We start from the raw sequence: 23,627 nt of genomic DNA, 5'->3' as shown, positions 1-23,627 counted from the left end.
CCCAAGGAGCCCTTTGACCAGGTCAGTGCTGGAAGATCCACTCAGCAGCTCAGTTGGGTATGGTTTTATTAGCCACGTCAATAGTGAGCACAAACTGAAAACCACTACCTGACCACTCTGTCACTGCACGTCAGAGAATGGAAAAGTACCTTGGCTCCAGGACAAGCTTGGCTCCAGGCTAGACAGAGCAGGGACCCTTGGGGCACCTGGCGCACCAACCCTGGAGAAGTTTCTGGAGCTAAGCCCAGAGCAGTAACATGCCAGTGTCCCAGTCCCACAGTGTCCCATGCCACAGTGTCCCTGCTCCAACCCTAAGACTTGGATACCTTTGGCCCTTTAACACACAGCCGCCTCTTCTCACAGGATTTGTTCCCAGGCGGCGCCAAGCTCTGGCTTGGCCCACACCTTCATTAATGTCTCTCATGTCCGCCTTCCAGCTTCCTCCTGGCTCCAAATGAGAATGTGATAACCTAGGAGGAGTGAGACCAGTCTGACTTGGACCTTCCATGATCAGTCTCTGAGAATTTGGGGGGCTGGCCCAGGGAACCTAGGACTTGGTCAGGAAATACCAGGAAACAGGACAGCAGCCAGGCATTGTCACGACCAAGACAAGGCAAGAGGCATGGAGGGCCTAGGCCAAAGAGTCCACTGTCTCCTGGAAATCTTTACTGACTCCTACCCTGGGGTGACTGGCAGGGCTAAGCTGAGGGGGGCCTGCACTCAACCTGGGGGAGTAGGGTAGGGCTTGGCCAATCTGAGATACAGCCTGCTTCACTCACCCATCACAGAGGCCAGCGTGTCCCCCATGGAATTGAACTCATTGAGCTGCAGAGACAAGGGCATAAGCATCAGGAGGAGGTGAGGTATTGGGAGAAGCGCACGTGAGGACTAATTTCTGGTCATTTTTGGTCAGTGAAGGTAGGTTGAAGCCCTGCTTCCTCCCATCATTATTTGAGGGCCCAAACCTCACCGAAATGATACCAGAAGATTCTGGGTCATAGAGCTGATACATCATCTTCCCTGAGTTTCCATCAAACACATCAATGGTCCTTAATTCATGGGGTGTACAGCTTTTGAAATTAGGATCTGGGTACCGGCCCACGACAATGAGGTTGTACCGAGGATGCCAGGTTGCCTAGGAGATGGAGAGTTATCATGAGAGTAAATGCGGAGTGCTATCAAGAGGGACATCAAAAGTATTCTTTGCCACTCACAACTGTTAATACAATTGCCAGCAATTTAATAATGGAGATAAGACCCACACGAAACTACAAGAACAGCTTTCAAGTGCTTACGCATCCACCATCCCAAATTTTTAATCCCAAATTGGCCTCTCTGGACCTTGGGACACCTTCTTTTGTGTTTCCTGAGATCATACCAAGTGATAAATGTTTTAACATCAGCTTGACCCAGACATTAATCAAAGAGGTAAGCCTACAACCAAGCAAAAAGTCTCTGGTAACCAAACCAAATAGGATATAAATTCTGAAGTAATCCCACTACTGCTCCTCCTCCATCAACGCGAATGAAGAGTTGAGCAGAAAATGGCTAGTGGCCAAGAAAGGGAAGGAAACCTATGTTGCCAAATTACCGCCCTCAACAAATCTGGCAGTTGGAGTGACAGAATCACATGGGGTTTTCCTAAGAAATCGCAAGGAAGTGTTGAAGGAGGAAAGACATGGTTAGCAGGAAGGACAGAGTGGTACGTGCCATGGCTTGGAAATAAGTCACAAGTCTCGCCTGGGCAGCTGGAAATTGTCCTGGCTGAATACAAAGTGGGAGATGACACATGGATCAGTGGGAGCCAACCAGTGAGGAACCCTTGTTCTTAAGAGCTTGGATTTGATTTGAGGTATGTGGGAGCCACTTTAAGATTAAATGATCACTGCTGACGTGGTACTTCCCAGGCACTGGACATGTGTTTTAAGTGTACGGATTCTTCCAACAACCCTGCCTGTCAGATACTGTCATTTGCTTTTTGGAGATAAGGAAACATCAAAATTCAAGCGGCTTACCCAAGGACTCTAACTGGGGGTGTCGGCCTGCCTGAAGCTGGTGCCCCCACCACTATGCTGTGTTGATGAAAGTACAGGCATGAAACCCAGAGGTCTGAAAAGGGGCTGCGGTGTTAGAAAAAGAACAGAAACCGGGAGAGCAGAGGAACGGGCAGAGTTGAGGCTGCCTGGGGCGTGGGCAGGAAGGAATCTGAAGACTTAAAGACTGTCAGCCTTGGGGGCTGAGGTCAGCTGGGGGGCCAGCAGCACACACAGGTAACTGGAGGTGAGGGCAGAACAGCTGGGAGGTGGGCTGGGACGAGGAAGAGAGCTCATAGGAGACAAAGAAAATACAGCACAGTGGGATTGCAGAAGGGGGACAGAAGTTGCAGAGAGTGCCCGGAGAGAAGAGACAGCTTCGTGTGGGTGCAGGATGAGATCTGGGATTAGGGATTCCTGATCCGGCCTCTCCCAACCTCGGGTAGACCCGGTCCGTCCAAGTGATCACAGTTCCCTGCCTCCCTCACTTACCTTGATGGGCGTCAGGTGCTGGAAGTGGCGGTGAGGGTGTGGGATCAGGCTCGGGGGGCAGTCCCACTGGGAGGCCGAATAAACCCGGAGCTCACTCTTCTGGTCAGTGGTCAGGAGCTGGGCTCCATCAGGACTAAAACAAGCTGGCAAGTGAAAAGCCCCAGAGCTGAAGGAAACCCAGGCCCTTGTTATCCTGGCTGCCACAGGCCCTCTCCTGCAGGGGCACCCTCTCTCCCACTCCTCTCTAGATGGGGGTGGAAGGGAGGAGGTGAATCTGGACTCTGAACAAAAACATTCTAGAAACTTGGGGCGCCGGGGTGGCTCAGTCGGTTAAGCTGCTGACTCTTGATTTCGGCTTGGCTGGGTTCGTGATCTTAGCATCCTCTCTCATCGGGAAGTCTGCTTGTCCCTCTCCCTTTGCCCCTCCCCCTGCTTGTGCTCTCTCTCAAAAAAATAAAATAAATCTTAAAAAAAAAAAAAGCACCACCATTCTGGAAACTTAGCAGCTGTTGGAGGCAGCTAGAATCAGAAAGTTTCCAAGACATCCACTTGGCCGATGCTCTTAGGGTAGAGGTTTAACCTAGCAGCTTCTGAACTTTGAGGGAAAACGCCAGAAGCGGTTGGACAGGCAGGGTCTGCAGGAAGGGTGAGGTCTGGTATATCACACCTGCATTGACAGGATGGCTATGCGGCAGCGAGTGGAGGAAGCTGGATTTCCCTCTAACCTGGCGCAGGTCCCAGATTTTCACTGTTTGGTCTACGGAGGCTGTGGCCAGGAACCAATCACAGCATGGGTTCAAGGCCACGTGGGTCACTTTCTTTTTGTGCATTCTCAGATTCCAAAGCTGCAGAGAAGGGCTCCCTTCAGGTGGGGCGCAGGGAGGCCGGGGCAGGGGGGTGGGGTGGGGGGGGGTGGGTGGTGGTGGATGGGGGGGTGAGGGAGAGAAAGGGAGGACCTGGGCTCCAGAGAACGCACCTCCCTGCCATCCATGTTCAGCAGGATCACGTGCCCCACATTGTCTCCCGTGACCACCATTCGGCTTCTGGCAGACACATCCAGACTGCAAAACCAGAAGCTGGAGGGAGAAACTGCTGTAAGATTCTTGGGGACAGAGGCAAGGTCCATTCAGTCACTGTTGCAGCTCCAGTGTCTAATCAGTATTTGCTGAGGGAATAACTGTCTCGCCACAGACTCCCAGCGAGGATCCCTCAGACTTGTCTACTGTCCGACAGAGGGGATGGGGCTGACGGGCTCAGAAAAATGTCCAGTTACTCAGCTAGTAAGGGTCCTTGAAGCAGCCACGGCTCTGAGCCATGAGGCAAATCCCCAGGCTAGCCTGCCCCTACAGCCCTGGGTTCTGAGGAAGACCTGCTTATTGCCCTCTCTCTTCACTCTCTACCCTTTGGGCCAAAGGAGATGACAAACCCAACGGGGACTGCCCAGTTCTGTTCCGCAGATCTGGTGACAAAGGAACTTCTGCCCCCTTCTGAGCATTTAGGGGAAAAAAGCATACACAACTTTAGAAGCATACACAACTTTAGGAGCTCTGTCTTGCTCTTTTGTCTCTCAGACGACTTGAGGACGAAGGGGTTGGGTTGCTTCAGGGAATCCTAAAACCTGGCCAGGAGAGCTCAGATTCATATTTTTTTCTCCTAAACACTCAAATCCTTGCTACAGTGCTTACAAATCCCCTACAAATGTCTTTCAGAGGGAGGGTTTCTTGTGGAAGAATGACATGGAACTGAGTCTATCCCGTCTCCTGCCCTGACCTCAGTGGGGCCGCCCAGGAATAACATCCAATGCCAGTTAGACCCCCCACACCCTGGATTCTTCAGAGAACAGTAGGAGTCAGGTCTCTGCCTAGACATCCAAGGGGCGAGCATTTTGTCATGTCTCCAGCCCCTTGCTTTTGGGGTGTCCCACGTGCTCTGTGGACTCGACTCTCTCCCTTTAGGCTTCCTTCCATCAGTGAACTGGTTGCGACATTACACCCCAGTGACGTAGGGAACGAAATTTTAAATTCATAGCTCCTGCTCCAACCTTCCAGTGGCTTTCCAGGCCAATGCCATGTTGATGACTGAGAATCCAGGTCTAGTCTAATACAGGAGTGCCTCACAGTAAGAGCAGAAGCCCCTACCTCGCTGGGAAGAGCGGAGGTTCTAGACCACCTCACTGAAGCAGTAACACCCCCGGAATGCAGGAGGAACAGCTCCGGAAGCTCTCAGACAGAGAGGGGAGGCTGGGAAGTGGCTACCACCTCACAGTTCTTCCCCGTGCCAGGTTTGGGGAACACACGTGAGGTCTGGATGCTCTCACCAGAACTACGCCGAGAGCCCAGAAGCCCTTTCCCTCCTAGTGAGGTTACTCACTTGCAGGTGCCTGAGCTGGTAAAAACTCGGAGCGTGTTGCCTTTAAAGTCTTGCAGCCTAGTTGTTCCCTCCATTGAGGAGGTGAAAAACTGGTTGGTATCAAGAGGGTTAAACTTCAGCCCAGTGATGCTCCCTCCAGCTCCAATCTAACACAAGGAAGAGAAAAGCCAGTGAGTGATGACGGCCCAGGCGGAGGACGAGGCCTCGGTACACGGACTCCACCGACCAGAGCCAGGCAGGCCGCAGGTGCAGCCAGGCTAGCCGAGGGGCCCGACACGGGGATGCGCTCCATGACGCTCCCTCTTACTTAAGACTTTAGTTTTAATGGCGTGGGTAAAAAATTAACATACGGTACATGTGGCTGTTTTTAGAATACAGTTCTATGAATTTGAACACACGGTAGAGATTTGAATAGCCACCACCCAAATGAGGACGGAGAACAGTTCCATCCCCTCAAAAAACTCCCTGTGCTCTCCCGTCGGTCACACCCCCTCCCCACCTGTAACCCCCGGGCACAGTGGTTCTGTTCGCCATCATTCTGCTGTGGCCTTGCCTTGAATAGAGTCACAGAAGCAAATCCTACAGTACGCGTCCTTTTGCGACTGGCTGCGTTCACCTCACTCAGCATAATGGCCCTGAGATGCAGCCAAGTTGCTGTGTATACCCTCATTAAGTGCTTATGAAACTCTACAGCTTCCAGAGCTCCTTCTCCACTTCCCATGCTGCCGCTATCCCAGCCTTACAGACTACAGGGCCTCTGACCCAGCGTCCACTTAGCTCACTCCACATGCTCACTGGCACGTCCGTCCCCCGTACAAAGCATTCTAACTGGTGCCCGTGGTCTGCCCAACCCTTGCTGCCGGGATCATTGTCTGCTCCCAACAGCTGAGTCCTGTGCTCACCGAGGCTTTGCGGTGAGCTGTTCTTAAACCCATTTATGCCCATTGTACTTTTTGTTGTAATTATGTGATTTAATTAAACATGTCACTTAATTACATGTCGTTTATTAACCGTGTCATTAAAAATTTAAACTTTAAACATTTCAACGAAACATTTAAGCATTTACTTAAACATGTAATTTAATTAAACACAGGAACTACGTGCAGAAAGGAAGACCACAGTTATTTCTATAGGAGCCATGTTGAATACTTGGAAAAACTAGGTAAAAATGAATTGTTAAAAATGATAATTGTCAAATTAAGCATGGGTGAGATACTTATAAACACTTAAGAAGTGGGAAATAATAACAATTCAAAAAGAATCTGCAATCGGATTGCTTCACAACTGCCTTTAAATTATGTCTCCATGGGGCACCTGGGTAGCTCAGCTAGGTGTCTGACTCTTGATTTCGGATCAGGTCATGATCGCATGGGTTGTGGGATCAAGCCCTGTGATGGGCTCTGTGCTCAGTGGGGAGTCTGCTTGGGATTCTCTCCCTGCGCCCCATTTGTGCAGTCTGTCTCTCTCTCTCTCAAATGAATAAAGAAAATCTTTTAAAAAGATTTATTTTTTTTTAAGTGGGAGGAGAGGCAGAGGGAGAGGGAGAAGCAGACGCCCCACTGAAGAGGGAGTCCGACACAGGGCTTGATCCCAGGACCCGGAGATGGTGATCTGAGCCGAAGGCGGATGCTTATTAACCATCTGAGCCACCCAGGTGCCCCAATAAATAAATCTTTAAAAAAATTATGTCTCCACTTTCAGGGAAGGGGAAACTAGACCCTATAAAGAAGACGTTATGGGTGTGATTTATGTAAGACCAGGTGAGCCCTAATCAGTGAACGGTTTCTCCCAGAAAAGGACTGGTCTTATGTCAGAACATTAGTAATAAACACATATATAAACATTTTAAGTTAAAATGCATGTGTGTTCTTCTTCTAGTAAGGGTAGACTTCAGTAGTTATGAACAACTCTGAGAAGGAAGAACAACAGGTCAAAGTATGATAAAGAAATAAATTGGAGCTTCCAATCCCAGAGATGGTGGTTAGCTCGTATTGGGCCAGCCCTCTGTTGAGCACTAGAAAAGGGAAACAAAATCGTATCTTTAAAGAAAAGTTTTTGAAGTCAATGGAGAGCTATGAAGGCACCAGGGACTTGAAGACCGACATCCTAGAGAGAGAAGCAGAAAGGTAGGCCTGACTTTTGGATGCTGCTTTTCCCCTCCAGGCCTATGCAGCCCAGAAAGCTGTGGCTTTGAAGCAGAGGAACCGAACTGCAGAGACGCTGAATGGAAAGCGGTGGGTGGCTTCAAGGCTGAGAAGCCGGGCTGAGGTCTTGCCAGTCTCGCAGGGCAAAGGGGGCAGAACTAGACTTCTGACCTGCCAAGGAGGGAAGGTGTTGGAAGAAATCTAGCTTTTACTTAGGATCCCTGACATGCTAGAGATAAGAACAAACTGGAAAGAGCCTGACCCCAACAAAGACTGAAGTCCAGATTCAAAACATTTCTTTTTTCTTTTTTTTAAGATTTTATTTACTTGACACAGAGAGAGAACAAGCAGGAGGAGCGACAGGCAGAGGGAGAATTAGGCTCCCCGCTGAGCAGAGAGCCTGATGTGAGGCTCAATCCCAGGACCCCGGGATCAGGGGATCACGACCTGAGCTGAAGACAGATGCTTAACCGACTGAGCCACCCAAGCGCATCCAGATTCAAATCATTCCAGTCTCATTGGACGAAGATGATCTCATTCCATCCTACCCGCCTGTCAGAGGGGAAAAAAATGGTCTCTGGAGGAAAATACCACCACTCAAAACTCCAAATTACCTCTACAAGTTTTCATATGCAATATTTGGCATTAAATCTAAAATCACCCAGCATATCAGAAGATAAGACCAAAACCAAAAACTAAGAGGAAAAAACAATAGTTGAAAGACATAGGAGATCTAGATATTAGAGCTATTAGATACAGGCTTTAAAATAATTGTGATTAATATACATTAAAATAAACAGAACTGGGGCGTCTGAGTGGCTCTAGTTGGTTAAGCGTCTGCCTTTGGCTCAGGTCATGGTCGTGGGGTGCTGGGATTGAGCCCCACATTGGGTTCCCTGCTCATTGGGGAGTCTGTTTCTCCCTCTCCCTGTGCCCCTCCTCCCACTTGTACTTCCCCCCAACTCTCTCAAATAAATAAGTACATTCTTTTTTAAAAAAACAGACCTAGGGTCACCTGGGTGGCTCAGTGGTTAAACGTCTGCCTTTGGCTCAGGTCATGATCCCAGGGTGCTGGGACTGAGCCCTGCATTGGGCTCCCTGCTCTGTGGGGAGCCTTCTTCTCTCTCTCCCACTCCCTGTGCTTGTGTTCCCTCTCTCGCTGTCTCTCTCTGTCAAATAGATACATAAATAATCTTTAAAAAAATAAAAATTAAGAAAAATAGACCTAATTTAAAAATGGACAAAGGATTTGAACAGTTTTCCAAAGACATGCAAATGGCCACGAGCTCATGAGAAGATGTTCAACGTCATTAGTCATCAGACATACCATTTCGCACCCACTCAGAGGGTGATGATAAAAAAGATGGACAATAACAAGTGGTGACAAGACAACCCCTGAAATGGAAGAAAATACTTGCAAACTAGATCTGATAAGAAGTTAATATCAAAAATATATGAGGAGGGGGCGCCTGGGTGGCACAGCGGTTAAGCATCTGCCTTCGGCTCAGGGCGTGATCCCGGCGTTCTGGGATCGAGCCCCACATCAGGCTCCTCCGCTGGGAGCCTGCTTCTTCCTCTCCCACTCCCCCTGCTTGTGTTCCCCCTCTCACTGGCTGTCTCTGTCAAATATATAAATAAAATCTTTAAAAATATATATATGAGGAACTCAATAGCAAAAAACAAACAAAAAACCCCCAAATAACCTAATTAAAAACTGGTCAAAGGACCTCAGTTGACCTTTCTCCAAAGAAGACATACAAATGCCCAACTGATATATGCAAAGGTGCTCAACGTCACTAATCCTGACCCCAGGGAAATGCAAATCAAAACCACAATGAGCTATCACCTTACACTTGTTAGAATGGCTATTATTAAAACAACAAAAGATAACAGGTGTTAACAAGGGTGTGGAGAAAAAGGTACTCTTGTACTCTGTTGATGGGAATGTAAATAGGTTGAGGCACTGTGGAGAACAGTATGGCGGTTCCTTGGAAAATTTAGAAAGACCACATGATCCATTAATCCCATTTGTGGGTATATAGCCAAAGGGAAAAAAAAAAAAATGAACTTCTCACTGTGTTATCTTCCCTCCTGTGTTCACTGTAGCTATTCCCAACAGCCAAGGTAGGAAAACCACCTCAGTGTCTGTCGACAGATGAAGGAATAAAAAAAATGTAGTACGTATATATGATGAAATATTAGAGAGCCTTTAAATAGAAGGAAATCCTGGCATTTGTGACAACCGGGATGCAGTTATGCTAAGTGAGCTAGGTCGGACTCAGACAAATACTGCAAGATCTCACTTTATGTGGAATCTACAGATGGGGAATTCATGAAAGCCGAGAGTAGGATAGTGGTTGCCAGCTGCTTGGGGATGAAGGAGATGGGAGATGTGGGTCAAAGGGTGCAAAGCGTCAATTATGCAGGATGAGTAAGTTCCAGAGATCAATGTACAGCACGGTGACCATAGTTAATACTGTATTGTATATTTGAAATCTACTAAGAGAGTTGATCTTAAGTGTTCTCAGAACACACAAGGTAATATGTGACGTGATGAATGTTAATTAGCTTGACTGTAGTAATCATTTGCAATGTACCTGTGTTAAAATTCATACTGTATGCTTTAAATATGTGCAACGTTTATTTGTCAGTTATACCTCAATAAAGCTGGAAAAGAACACAAGCATTGTTAAGGATATGGAAAAGTTGAAGCCCTCCGACATTGCTGGTGGGAATGTGAAACGGAGTAGTCGCTCTGGAAAATGGCTTGGCAGTTTCTCAAAAGCTTAAACATAAGGTTACCATATGTTCCAGCGATTCCACTCCTAGACGTATACCCGAGAGAACAGAATATGTATGTTCACGTGAAAACTTGTACACAAATATTCATAGAAGCATCCCCAGTGAAAGAAGGGTAAAGATCAATGACTCAAAACATGCATCTCAAGGGGTTGTGAAAGTAACAGGAAAAGAAAGTAGGAGACGGTGGGTGACTCAGTAGGTTAAGAATCTGACTCTTGATTTCATCTGGGGTCATGATCTCAGGGTTGTGGGATTGAACTCCGTGTTAGGCTCTGCACTCAGAGTGGAGTCTGCTTGTCCCTCTCCCTCTTCTTCTCCCCCTGCTCTCTCTCTCTCTCTCCCTCTCTAAAATAAACAAAATCTTTTTTAAAAAGTAGAAAAAAAGAACAGAAATTAATGAAACAGAAAACAAATATAATGTGAGAGAATTAAAAACAAAAGTTGGGGGGTGCCCAGCTGGCTCAGTCAGTAGACCACACGACTCTTGATCTTCAGGGTCGTGAGTTCAAGGCCCACGTTGGGCAGGAAAACTACTTAAAAAAAAAAAGTCGGTTCAACGAAAAGACTAATAAAATTGATAAATCCCTGGTGGAACTGACCAAATGGAAGTCACCAATAACCAATATGATAGATCAAAAAAGGGACATCAATATAAATCCTAGACATCTTAAACAATTATTAAGAGGATATAATAAGCAATCTTATGCCAATAAATTTGAAAACTTAGATGAACTGGGCAAATTCCTTAGAAAAATACAAACTTGCTAAACTGACAGAAGATGAAAGAAAATCAGAATAGTCTGATATCTACTAAAGACACTGTATTCACAACTAAAAACTTTCTTTCAGAGTAAATTCCAGATCCTGGTAGTTTCACTGCTGAATATACTAAACATTTAAGGAAGAAATAATATCAGTCTTTTTTTTTAACTTTGTTTTCCAACTATCTCAAAGTCTTAGAAAAGTTGCAAAAATTATACAAGCACTGCTTTTCTGTAAAAAAAAAAAAAAAAAAGCTTTTCTGGAATCATTTGATAATAAACTGCCAACATGATGTCCCATCACCCTCAAATACTCTACTGTGTATTTCCTCCAAGAACATGCTCCTATGTAACCACAATAAGACCATCAAAACTTAGGGGCATCTAAAGTAGTTCAAACTCATAGAAACAGGAAGTATAATTGTGGTTGCCAAGGGCTGAGGGAAGGGGGAAATGAGGAACTTATTCGGTGGGCACACAGTCTCAGTTTTAGAGGATGAAAAAGTTCTACAGTTCTGCTCTACCATAATATGAATACAGTTAACACTACCATACACTTAAAGATGGTTCAGTGATAAGTGTTATGGGCTTTTACCTCAATTTTTAAGAGGCAATAGTACTTGCTAGAGATAGAATTGGAAAGGTTAAGAAAAGGGGGGGGGGTGAGAAAATTTAAATGAAAAATTCAAATATAATAAACTAAAACAAACATACAAAAATTACTCAGTGTAGGGGCGCCTGAGTGGCCCAGTCGGTTAAGTGTCTGCCTTCAGTTCAGGTCATGACCTCAGGGTCCTGGGATGGAGCCCTGCAGCAGGTTGGCTGCCTGCTCAGCGGGGAGTCTGCTTCTCCTTCTCGCTCTGCCCCTCCCCACAACTCATGCTCTCCCTCAAATAAATAAAATCTTTTTTTTTAAATCAATCAGTGTAACATCACATTAGCAGAATAAAGGGGAAAAACCATATGCTGATCTCAAGAGATACAAAAAAGGTATCTGATGAAATCTGATTATCATTCATGATAAGAACTTCTGGTAATTTATTTAGAAGTAAAAGGGGAACTTCCATAGTTTGATAAAGGATATTCAAAAACAGACAAGTTTTAAAACACAAACAAGCACCTATGTATATACCTAAGAGAAATGAAAACAGTTTTCAAACAAAAACTTGTACATGAACATTCACAGCTGTTGTATTCATAATAGCAAAAGGTGGAAACAACCCAAACGTCCATCCGCAGATGAATGGATAAATAAAATGTGGCATATCCATATGACGGATTATTATTCAGCTCTAAAAAGGGATGGAATACTGAGACATGCTACAGCATGGATGAGACTTGAAAACATTATGCTAAACGAAAGAAGGCAGACCCAAAAGGACAAATATTGTGTGATTCCATTTATACGAGGTACCTAGAATAGTCAAATTCATAGAGACAGAAGGCAGATTAGTGGATCTAGGGGAGGGTAATAGAAAGTCATTGTTTATGGGTACAGAGTTTTATTTTGGGAAGATGAAAAGGTTTGTCAGATGATTGGTGGCGACAGTTGCACAATGTGAATGTACTTAATTGTACACTTGAAATGGCTAAAATGGGGGGATGCCTGGCTGGCTTAGTTGGAAGAGCATGCAACTCTTGATCTCAGGGTTGTGCGTTCGAGCCCCATGTTGAATGTAGAGATTACTAAACAACAACAAAAGACCCTTAAAAATGGCTAAAATGGTAAATTTTATGTTAGGTATAGTTTACCACAATAAAAAGTAGAAGAAATCGTACTTAATGATCAAATATGAAAGCCTTCTATGGTCAAGAACAAGACAAGCACGTCTGCTATACTTAATATTCAACAATATACTGGAGGTCTTTGCCAATAGAATAAGGCAAAAAAAGAAGTATAAGAATAAAGAAAGAAATTAGGGGCGCCTGGGTGGCACAACGGTTAAGCGTCTGCCTTTGGCTCAGGGCATGATCCCGGCGTTATGGGATCGAGCCCCACATCAGGCTCCTCCGCTATGAGCCTGCTTCTTCCTCTCCCACTCCCCCTGCTTGTGTTCCCTCTCTCGCTGGCTGTCTCTATCTCTGTCGAATAAATAAATAAAATCTTAAAAAAAAAAAGAATAAAGAAAGAAATTAAATTCTCATTATTTGTCGATGACAAGATTGTGTAGGAAAAAATTTTAAATCCTCGGAAAAACTATTAAAATTAGTAAGTGTGGATTTCTGCTTCCAACCATGATGGAGAGTCTTCTTCTCCTGCCTTAAACAAGTAAATAAATGTATAAGATACGTGAACTAGATTCTCAGACACTGGACAACAGGCAGCACAAGACAGGAGGGAAATAAAGGAGTTAGCCCTGCAATTGCCCCAACATAACTGCTTGGAGAGAGTACTCAGGCTGCAAGACAGGAAGGAACCACACAGCCTAGCAATCTCACTGAGCTGAGGAAACAAGAGTTTTAGGAAAGCCAACATAGCAAGAATTGGGCAAAATGCTGGGGAGGAGAGAGACACACAGAAGGAGCATTCTGGAGATTTTCCCAAGGGTTCCCTCAAATCTTTGAGGGAAGTATTAATGTATAAATGTGTCTGAGGAAACCACCCAAGACTGGGGGATAGGGGCAGGGAGAAACGCCATAAAAAAGTAGGGGAGAAATCCTCAGAACAATCTGTATTCTCAATGTCCAGGAAGAAAAGACTTAATATACAAAACATCAAGTCCTCAGAAGGGTATTGCCTCAGGGTGAGGACAGCTTGTATCTATAGGCTGCCTTGAACTCATGCTAACTGGGGTAGATTGAATAATGGTCCCCAAGATGTCTATGCCTTAATCCATGGACCCTGTGAATAATACGACAGATGACAAAAGGAACTTTACATACGTGGTTAAGTTAAGGATCTTGAGATGGGAAAATTATCCTGGATTATCTGGGTGGGAGAGATATAATCAAAATCAAAATGGTCTTCATTAAGAGGAACACAGGAGGAGTCAGTCAGAAGAGAAGGTGATGTGATGACAGAAACAGAAATTGGAGTGATGCACTTTGAAGACAGAAGAAGCAGCCATTGGGGCGCCTGGGGGGCGCAGCGGTTAAGCGTCTGCCTTCGGCTCAGGGCGTGATCCCGGCATTATGGGATCGAGCCCCACATCAGGCTCTTCCATTATGAGCCTGCTTCTTCCTCTCCCACTCCCCCTGCTTGTGTTCCCTCTCTCGCTGGCTGTCTCTATCTCTGTCAAATGAATAAACAAAATCTTTAAAAAAAAAAGAAGAAGAAGAAGCAGCAGCCATTGCCCAGGAATTCAGATGGTCACAAGAAGGTGAGGAAAGGAAGGAAACAGATTCTCCCCTCAGAACCTTGAGAAAGAACCAGCCCTGCCAACACCTTGACCTTAGCCCAGAAAAAATTATTTCAGACTTCTGACCTCCAGATCTCACCGTAAGAGAATAAAATTGTGTTGTTTTAAGACAGCAAGTCCATGGTAATTTGTTATAGAGGCAATAGGAAACGAATATAGTAACTATATTAACAAAGCTTAAAAGCGAGCCTTGAAGGTCTCAAACTGATTATAAGTAACTGCTTCCCAGAACAAAGCCCAACAGTATGTAAAAGAATACAACACAATCCAACATCCAACAATGTAAAATTCACAATGTCTAGCATCCAATGAGAAATTACCAGGCATGCAAAGAAGCAGGAAAATAGAACTCATAACCAGAAGAAAACTAAATGAATAGAAACACCCTCAGAAGTGACACAGATGATAGAATTAACAAAAACATTAAAATAACTATTATGAACATACTCTGTACGGTCAAGAAAGTAGAGGACGTAGTGAACATGAAAAAAGAAATGGAAGATATTGGGGCGCCCAGGTGGCCCAGTCAGTTAAGCATCTGCCTTTGGCTCAGGCCATGATCCTGGGGTCCTGGGATCGAGTCCCACATCGGGCTCCTTGCTCAGCAGGGGGCCAGCTTCTCCCTCTGCCGCTCCCCCTGCTTGTGCACACGCACTCCCTCTCTCTCCATCAAATAAATAAATAAAATCTTTTTAAAAAAAAGGAATGGAAAAGATTTAAAAAGGCCCGAATCAAACTTCTAGAGATGATATACGGTATCCAAAAAAAACCCCTAAACATCTAATACAGATTAGATAATGCAGAAAATCAGTGAACATGAGAGACAGCAATAGAAGCTATGCAAAATAAAATGAACAGTTTATCAGTGACCTGTAGGGCAATACCTAGGAGCCTAACATATATATAATTGGAGTCCCAGAAAATAAAGAGGGGGGAGAAAGTACTTGAATAAATGATGGCCTAAAATTTTCCAAATTTGATGACAAACCCATAGAGCCAAGAGATACAATGAACCCCAAAGAGGAGAAACATAGACAAATCACAATCATTTTTAAAGCAGCCAGAAGACAAAAAGAAAAGAAAAATAATGTAAAGAGGAACGTAAGAATGAGAAAAGACTTTGCATCAGAAATCATCTCTAAAGTAGTAAAAGCAAGAAAACAAAAACAAAAGCCCGTGAACGTAGAATACCTAGTAAAAATATCTTTTCCCCTAAAAAAGGCAAACAAACAAAAATGTATCACCAAACAACCTACATTATAAGAAATGTTAAAGGAAATTCTTCAGGCAGAAGGAAAATGTTACAAAAAGGAAATCTAGGGGCTTCTGGGTGGTTCAGTTAGTTAAGCGTCTGCCTTCAGCTCAGGTCATGGTCTCTGGGTCCCGGATCGAGCCCCACATTGGGCTCCCTGCTCAGCGGGGAGTCTGCTTCTATCTCTCCCTCTACCTGCCACTCCCCCTGCTTGTGCTCTCTCTCTCTCTCTCTCTCTGCCCCTCCCCACTGCTTGTGCTCCCTCTCTCAAATAAATAAATAAAATCTTAAAAAAAAAAAAAAAGGAGGGGTGCCTGGGTGGCGCAGTCGTTGGGCGTCTGCCTTAGGCTCAGGGCGTGATCCCGGCGTTATGGGATCGAGCCCCACATCAGGCTCCTCCACTGGGAGCCTGCTTCTTCCTCTCCCACTCCCCCTGCTTGTGTTCCCTCTCTCGCTGGCTGTCTCTGTCAAATAAAAATAAATAAAATCTTTAAAAAAATAAAAAGGAAATCTAGATCACACAAAAGAATGAAAACCACTGGAAATGGCAAATATGTAAATATTAAAGTTTTTCTTCTCATTTAAAAAAATCCTTAAAAAATACCTACTCTATAACCCAGTCATTCCACAACTAGGTACTTACTCAAGAAAAATGAAAACATATATCCACACAAAGCTTGTACATAAATGTTCATAATAGCTTTATTTTTATCTGGAAAAAATCCAAATCATCTTCTGCAGGTGAATGGATAAATTGTGGTACATTGATATAATGGAACACTACTGAGAAAGGAAAAAAAAAACCCTACTCATACACGTATAAATGTAGGTGAATCTCAAATAATTATAGAGTGGAAGCCAGGGGGGAAGAAAAGAGTATATATTGTGCTATGTCATTTATATAAAAGTCTAGAAAATGCGAATTAACCAATAGGGGTAGAAAGCAGATCTATGGTTTTCAAAGGTACGGATGGGTGGACTACAAAGGAAACTTTGGGGCTGAAAAAAAGACACAAACAGCCCATATTGAGAATGTGAGGGGAGGTATCACTAAAGATCACGTAGACATTAACAGGACAGTAAGGAAATACCATGAACGAATTCATGTCACAAAACTCAGCAACTTAGTTAAAATGGACAAATTCCTTGAAAGACAAACTACCAAGCTCATTCACAAGAAACAGAGAACCTAAACTACCCCATAGCTATGAAAGATATTGAATACATAGTTAACTTCCCAACAAAGAAAACTCCAGTCCTAAAACTATGACAAAAATCTTAAGGAAGAGATAGTATCAATTCTACACAAATAATTCCAGAAAATACAAGAGGTAGGAATACCTCCTAACTCTTTTTATGAGGTCTGCATTACCCTGATACCGAAGGCATTACAAAAACAAAGGGATAGGATATTTTCAGTGGTCATCTGGTATATGATTTTAAATGAGAATACCTGACATAATAAGCAAAAGACAACAGATTCTAGGGTAGAATATTTAATCATCTAAGCAGAAGTATGGGTGTGTGTAATAGTGTATACACACAGAGAAAGATCCCCAAATGGAGATTTCAAGTCATCTTTATTCTCTATGCTTTTCTCTGTATTGTTTGAAATTCTTATAAGCATGGATCATTTTACAATAAGAGAAAAACCAAGTTATCTTCATTTTGAAAATGTCATACGTGTTTCCTTGCCAAAGGCCTGCAAGATGTAAAGATCAGAGCCAAGGTCAGAGGACTAAAGAAGTAACAAAATGAGGGGTGCCTGGCTGGCTCAGTCAGTGGAGCATGTGACTCTTGATTTCGGGTCGTGAGTTCAGGCCCCACATTGGGTATGGAGCCCACTTAAGAAATAAAAAAAAAATTAAAAATTAAAAAAAGAAGTAGCAAAATGAGGCTCCTTCAGTCCCTGTTCTGAAATCAACTTTCTGTTAGTATCTGGGAGTAAAAACAGATAGCTCTCCAGACCACCATAGCCTTCCTCTGCTCCTGTCTAGCCTCCTGCTAGTCAGAAAGTTAGAAGCTCAGCTCAATCTCCGAGACGGTGTGAGAGGAAATGTCCCTCAAAGGCGCATTATACTAAAGAGTGGTATAAACCAAAAGGCAGCCTCAGCCTGGCACAAGTTGAAAGCAGATGTCTTTCCCTTTTTGGTCAGGAGGCTCTTCCCCTAGGACACCCTTAGGCTACTTCTTAAATTTCTCTATTCCCATGTCCTAGATTCCTAGGGAAAAAAAAACAACAAAAAACAAAACCAAAAAACAAGTCTCTTCCTGTCTGAGCTCTGGGTTTTGACTTCAATTTAGAACTGCCCCTTCTGGTGGTCACCTGTCTCACCGGCTGGGCAGGAAGCCGAGCTCTGTCCAAAGCATTTTCCCTGGCTGCCTTTCTTCTGGCTTCAAGCACCTGTGTTCTTGAACACCCATCTCATCTCAAGCCTGTCTAACCTGGCCTTTTCTGCTGGGCTGCTTTGGGTTCACCCTTGGCCTCATCTATCTCTTCTGTTCCACTTCTGGGTATATGCCCCAAAGAACTGAAAGCAGGGACTTGAAGAGCTATCTGCACCTCCAAGTCCGTAGCAGCATTGTTTACAATAGCCAAAAAGGTGGAAGGAGCCCAAGTGTCCATCAGCAGATGAACGGAGAAGCAAAATGTGGCAGATGCATCAAGTGGAGTATTACTCAGCCTTAAAAAGGAAATTCTGACACCTGCTACAACACGGAGGAACCTAGAGGACGTTATGCAAAGTGAAATAAGCCAAAGGATAAATATGGTATGATTCCACTAATGCAAGATACTCATGAGAGTGTCAAAATCATCAAGACAGAAAGTAGACTGGTGGTTGCCAAGGATGGGGAGACAGCAGTCAGTGTTTAGCGTGTGCAGGGTTTCACTTCTGCAAGATGGAATTCTGGACACTAGCGACACGAGAACCCCAGGGTACTTAATGCTGCTGAACTGCTCACTTATAAATGGTCAGGATGTACATTTTAGGTGTATTTCATCACCATCTTTAAAAATCAGAACACTTCATGTAAAAAAATTAGGACTTCAGGCTTCATTTGAGCAAATCAGTCTGATACCGTCATGGGACCTAGATTCTTCCATGTCGGCCGTCTCCAGTTTACTACTGACACCACCCCCCATCATTTTTTTTCCTGTTTGGCTTCGTTAAGCATGTGAGTTTGTGGCTTCTGCTCTAAACCCAGAGCCTCACTTTTTACAGTACGACCCTCCACTATCAGCCCCCTGCTGGGCTAACTACAGGTCTTCTCTTTGCTGGAGGGGGCGACATCCTCACCCCTCAGCAACTGGTGATAAATACTACCCATCCCTAAAAAACGCTATGCCAAGCTTTGCCCCAAACACACGCTGCCTTTCCTTTTTCTCTCCATTTACCTAATTATTGCTCTTCCTCGCTCCCCACTCACCCATGAGCCTTCTCTGTTGACTCCAACTCACCAGAGGTTCTTCCTTCTCTCACGTTTTGTAGCATTTAGCATCGGTACTGCCAATTATCTTGCATGTATACGTCCCATCTACCCAGTTACACTTCAAGGCCCTCACTCATCCAACAAACATAAAGCAGCTACTCTAGGCCAAACATTGTTGTAGGCACTGAGGATACGGTGGGGACCCGAAAGACAAGGTCCCTCTCATCATGGAGCTTGTTTTCCAAAGACATTTGTATGGGCACAGACATACAAATGAGTAAAACATTTTGGGTACTGAAAAACATTGTGGGGAGAGGGGAGCAAAGCAGGGTAAGGGGATAGGGAGTGAACGAGGGAAGCAGAGGCTCCTTTAGACAGAGTGGTCAGTGAAAGCTGTTTGAAGTATATTCAGCCAAGACCTGAATGGTAAGAGGGAGTCAGCCGTGAGAAAACCATGGGAAAGAGTACCCCAGTCAAAGAGAAGAGCAAGTGGAAAGACCCCGTTTAAGGGATAGAAACAGCTAGTGTGGCAACAGCATAGGAAGTGAGGAAAGAGAGTAGTAGAAGACGAGGCCAGGGGTTAAGAAGAGGCTCAGATTCTGTTTTATGTGATAACTTACAAGAGAGTGATCAATATTTTATGCCTTCTAATGTGTTAAGGGCTGGCACTCAAGGAAGATTTGAGTAGCATTACCATTTACTTGTTTGAAAATACCCAGTTCCTTCTGATCCCAATCATCTCCTCGTTCCTGGATAACTTTTCATTCCTTCAACAAACACTTCTTCAGCACTATTGACTGGCCCAGGGAACTGCTCACCCCTTTAATGAAGGTGGGTTTGTCCTTTATGCCAAAGTTCCAGAGCATGATATCTCCCCCTTTGGAACCCACAGCCAGGGTGCTGGGGTGAGTTGGGTGCCATGCCAAGGATGTGGCCCTCCTGTCAAAGGGGGCAGCCTTTTGGAATATCCGGTAAGAAGCCAGAGAGTGCAGAAAGGCCTGCTGGAGACCCTGACACAGAGGAAAAAAAAGAATTAAGTTGAATTAAAACCCAAGTCCTGGGCAAATTGCCAATCTCTGTCTCCTCCATAGACGAGCTCTAGGGCCAAGTCCTCCCACCAAGGGAAAACTAACTGCCTGGCTCTATGCATGAACTCATCCTGGAAAGCAAGGGGGCAGAGTGCCTTCCAGATGAGACCTTTGCGGCCTGAGACTTCTACCTGGCTGAATGCCCAGTAGGTCAGTCACCAAGGTAGAGGTGATCTGACCATGTCGACAACTGACTGACCCAACCCAGCATCTAAATTGAGAACATCCCAGTAGTGAAAAGGTACCAGGCAACCCCCTGAGCACTTCAGCCAGGAACCGCCTCACCTGTTGCAGCGATGGCCAGGCAGCGTTGCCCAGCTTATGCTGGTGGAGGGCCCTGACGATGCTGTATGATGGCGGGACCTGCAGGCTAGCCAACCCCGCCCAAAGGCAGCCCGAGTCAAATCTTCTGCTAGAACCTGCCAAGCAGAACAGACACATATTTTCCTCTCTCTTCTCACGCACGGAAGAGCTTCCTGCTGAAATCTCAGAAAGAAAGCCTTGTTTTTCATGCGCCATAGGCAATCTCTCCCATTACCTCCTAAGGCCTTTCCAGGGTCTGCTCACTCTCACCCAGCACAAGAAATAAATAGTGAGTAGGGGTTCAGCCCCTTGCCCCAAACACTCCCCAAAATAGTAATTCTGAAGTGAAACTAAATATGAAATCATATGAAACCAAACCCTTGCAGGGTTTCTGAGCACGAAGCCAAAGAGACACGCAGGAATAAAGTTTACGCAGAACTTTTCCCAGTGGCTTGGAAAATTCATACTAGGGTTGGGTGGCAACTTAAAATTACATATGATACACAATAAAAGGATTTTAGGATAGCACAGTAGAAGTGGCCTGGGGAAAGAAGTATCTTTAAATCCTGTATTACTATAATGTAGAGGTGACCAGTTGTTGGCCCTGAGTCCAATCTGTTCTTTCGGAAACCAGCAGGATCCAGAGGGTCTGGAATGGCTCTACATCAGCTAAGTCGCTTTTGGAGAGGTGGATACACTTGGAATAGAAATAAAGATGTATTTGAGGACCTGGTCTCTATGAATCTGGCCTCTTGACAACCCATTCCTTCTTCTTTTGGACAAAAAGCGCTTCATCAACAACCCCCTGCTCCAGTCTTCAGTGTTCCCCCACGCTCCTTATCGCCCCAGGTTCAAGCCCCAATAAACCGCAGAGAATGAATTTTCTAAGGAAGGAAATTGAGGGTTCTTACAGCGGAAACCAAGAACACACAGCTAGCAACCATGACTATCGAAATTCAGCACACACACCACCAGGCAAGGTAGGATTATTTTAAGCAGTCCTCCGTGTGTAAAAATCCTGGTACAAACAAGGAATTTGAAGGTCCGTTGTGTGTTATGTAATGGAGCTCATCTGCCTCTTCCCGTCACCTGAGAGGGGTTAAGCCCAAGCTCTATGATGTCAAAGGACCTGCAGAAAAATGCACAGCCCGAGGCATCCGAAACTTGGGACAGCCTCGAGAAACCAGTAGCACCCATCCCCCACTCCAGCCTCCTGCGTGAGAACCCCAAAAGGCGGAATTATTAAAGCAGCAGGCGCAGGCAGTACCGGGGCCCTTCACACAGAGCTTCTTGGCCTCGGGCTCCAGCTCCCGGGGGCTTCTGCTCCTCTTGCTCTTGGGGCGCACAGACACCTCGGGGGTCTTCTGGGTTTCTGGGCGTTTCCTAGGAGCCATCGCGTCCTCCGTGCGAAAGGGTACTATGCCCTATGCCGAGATCGTGGAGGCAAGATTGTGAAGCCTCTGGGGAGAAACAAGGCGGGGACCAGGGAACTAAGCCAACTTCCCGCCAAACAGCCTCACCGCTTTCAATCTGGCTTCTAGCTCTGGCCCCGCCCCGCTCGGAGAGGCCCCGCCCCTCCCGCGGAGGCTGGGGCACGGGAGGGGAGGAGCTCCTGGGCTCCCTAGGGAAACAGGATCGCGCCTACGTGCTGGGCCAGCTTGTGCCCGTCAGCTGATCTGCCAGAAATAAAGATGGCCGCCAACGCTAGGCCACCCAACTTGAAGCCCCTTCAGAATCGGCGCTGCCCGGCCTGTGCGGGTCCGTGAGACCAGGTGCCAATCAAGGCTCTGGCTCCGCCTCCTCTGACTTTTAATTGGCGATCCCGCCCTCTCGGGCTTTAGGATTGGCTGGTTCTGGAGATAGGCAGCTTTGTAGAAAGCTGGCCACCTCCCTGCGGTGAAAATCAAACTCTTCCCGCCAGCCAGCTTTGCCATAGGTGTCGAGTACTTCTGTATGCCCAGCTCCCCCGAATCTCAGTTTCTCTGTGCAGAGTGGTTGAAACTTGAAGCTCTTAAATACGGTTTCCCCAAACCTGCTGAGTGTCCCGCCTAGGGAGTAATGATGAGCTGGAGGACAGGCAGGCTAACCCGTCTTAGAGGTCTTGTGCCCTGATTTAAGCCAGAGGCCAAGGCATTGACTCTCATAGGTAACTCTCTACCCGGCCCCAGAGGAGACAGTTCGGATGTACCCTGCTTTCTGCGACAAGCCAGACAGGAGCTGCGGCTAGTGGAGGACTGCTGGGCCTTTCCTTCTATCCGCTAAACTCCGTCCCAGGAGCTATGGAAGGGCGAGAGGAGACAACAATGCATTAACGGTAGGTCCCGCACTAACGGACAGGTAGTGACAGAAGACATTTCCAGAAATAACTCTTGGGAAGAAATGAATGCTCCAAAAGAAAAATTCAAGCATGGTTTCTTGATGGGAAGATGGAAAGATAAGGTCAGAGTGTTAGGGGAAAGGCAAGCCTGTGGCTTCTCCCCTGCTGGCTTGTAGCTGTGTTTTCAGAGCTGTGTCACAGAAGCGGCCTTGCCCCCTTTACTCAGACCTGCCATTAGTTTCACTCGTCAAGGTTCTCAGTTCTAGGGGGATGCCGAAATGTAAGAAATGACCTAGGAAGGCTTATAACCTACAGAGCAGAGAAGAAAAATACACGTGAAACTAGTCAAACCATTCCAGAGAGAAGGCGGTTGAATACTAAATTGTGGTATGCTGGCCAAGACTTTTAGATGCATTCAAAAAAGATAATTCAATGGAGAAAGAAGTATTTAGGAAAGCCTCACGGGGAAGATGGGATTTTGTGGAGTTCAAATTGAATTTAAGTAGGTTTGGCTGAAGGACGGAGAAGAAGATCCTAGGCAGGAGAAGAGCTTGGTAAAAGTTAGGAATGGGTATGAGTTATGAGAAAGAGAGAGGCAGGCCCTGGCATCTGGACACTGGCCTGGTAAATCAGTTAGACCTTGGTGTTCTGTCGAAATAAACAATTGCACAAAACAACACCAGACAAGGCCACTCTGTGACCATGATCGATCAAGACAACAACATGATCACTCATGTCTGAACACAGGCAGAAGTAAGAATATTGTCCAAACCACAAAAATAACCAAATATCGCCCTATTAGTTTGGCTAAAATAAAAGCAGCTTCTTTGCCAATCACGGCTTTAACTTTGCTTTTGCTTCATTCCTCCCACCTTGTGGATAAGATTTATTATCATAGAATCACCCCCATTTCCTGACAACCTCCAATCCAGAGCAATGCCCCGCTTTCCTGAACCCTTATGCAAATCATCCAACACAAACCAAATCCTACAAGTCCCTCCTAACACCTTCTTACAGAGATGTTCCACCATATGCAGTCTCTGCTGCATCGAGCGGTAAACCCCAAGTTCAACTACAGGGATGTTCTTGATGCTGTTTGATTGGAGGCATTGACATTTATGAGTAGGGTAGGAGGCAGCTTGAAGAGGAGAAAGTTCGTCATATTGATGATCTGTTCCGAGAGGCCAGATGGACGGGGAGGTTGAATGTCAGGCAGAATTCAAATTTCATTCATTCTACTGACATTTATCAAAACTTACTCTGTTCCTGGCACT

General features: G+C 45.5%; 1 protein-coding gene across 2 annotated transcripts; it reads right to left on the bottom strand.

Moving 5' to 3' along the window:
- Nucleotides 1-49: 49 nt before the first annotated feature.
- On the bottom strand, nucleotides 50-21,637 carry DDB2 (damage specific DNA binding protein 2). Of its 2 annotated transcripts, XM_026511974.4 has the most exons (10): nucleotides 21,304-21,627; nucleotides 20,019-20,152; nucleotides 19,464-19,655; nucleotides 4,896-5,041; nucleotides 3,502-3,601; nucleotides 3,193-3,370; nucleotides 2,526-2,668; nucleotides 971-1,135; nucleotides 780-825; nucleotides 50-470 (listed from the first exon to the last, which is right to left on the bottom strand). In XM_026511974.4, exons 1-10 carry the CDS (start codon nucleotides 21,428-21,430, stop codon nucleotides 421-423), a joined length of 1,281 nt encoding a protein of 426 aa, XP_026367759.1. In that variant the 5' UTR covers nucleotides 21,431-21,627; the 3' UTR covers nucleotides 50-420. The 2 variants fall into 2 exon arrangements, with proteins under 2 accessions (XP_026367759.1, XP_044244910.1); XM_044388975.3 differs by having other exon boundaries at nucleotides 50-1,135; nucleotides 21,304-21,637.
- Nucleotides 21,638-23,627: the final 1,990 nt, after the last annotated feature.

The sequence above is a fragment of the Ursus arctos genome, unplaced genomic scaffold, assembly GCF_023065955.2.
Source record: "Ursus arctos isolate Adak ecotype North America unplaced genomic scaffold, UrsArc2.0 scaffold_23, whole genome shotgun sequence".
In the NCBI taxonomy this organism is placed as follows: domain Eukaryota; kingdom Metazoa; phylum Chordata; class Mammalia; order Carnivora; family Ursidae; genus Ursus; species Ursus arctos.
Note: the sequence above shows the minus strand (reverse complement) of the source record. Positions and strands in the feature narration are given on the sequence as shown.

What these genes read in the sequence shown, in the direction of transcription:
- DDB2 (XM_044388975.3), bottom strand. Translation starts at nt 21,430, where the DNA reads ATGGCTCCTAGGAAACGCCCAGAAACCCAGAAGACCCCCGAGGTGTCT. An exon ending in CCTGGCCATCGCTGCAACAG is followed by an intron (nt 19,656 to 20,018) that starts GTGAGGCGGTTC and finishes CCTCTGTGTCAG; the next exon opens with GGTCTCCAGCAGGCCTTTCT. An exon ending in AACCCACCTTCATTAAAGGG is followed by an intron (nt 5,042 to 19,463) that starts GTGAGCAGTTCC and finishes TCCTTGTGTTAG; the next exon opens with ATTGGAGCTGGAGGGAGCAT.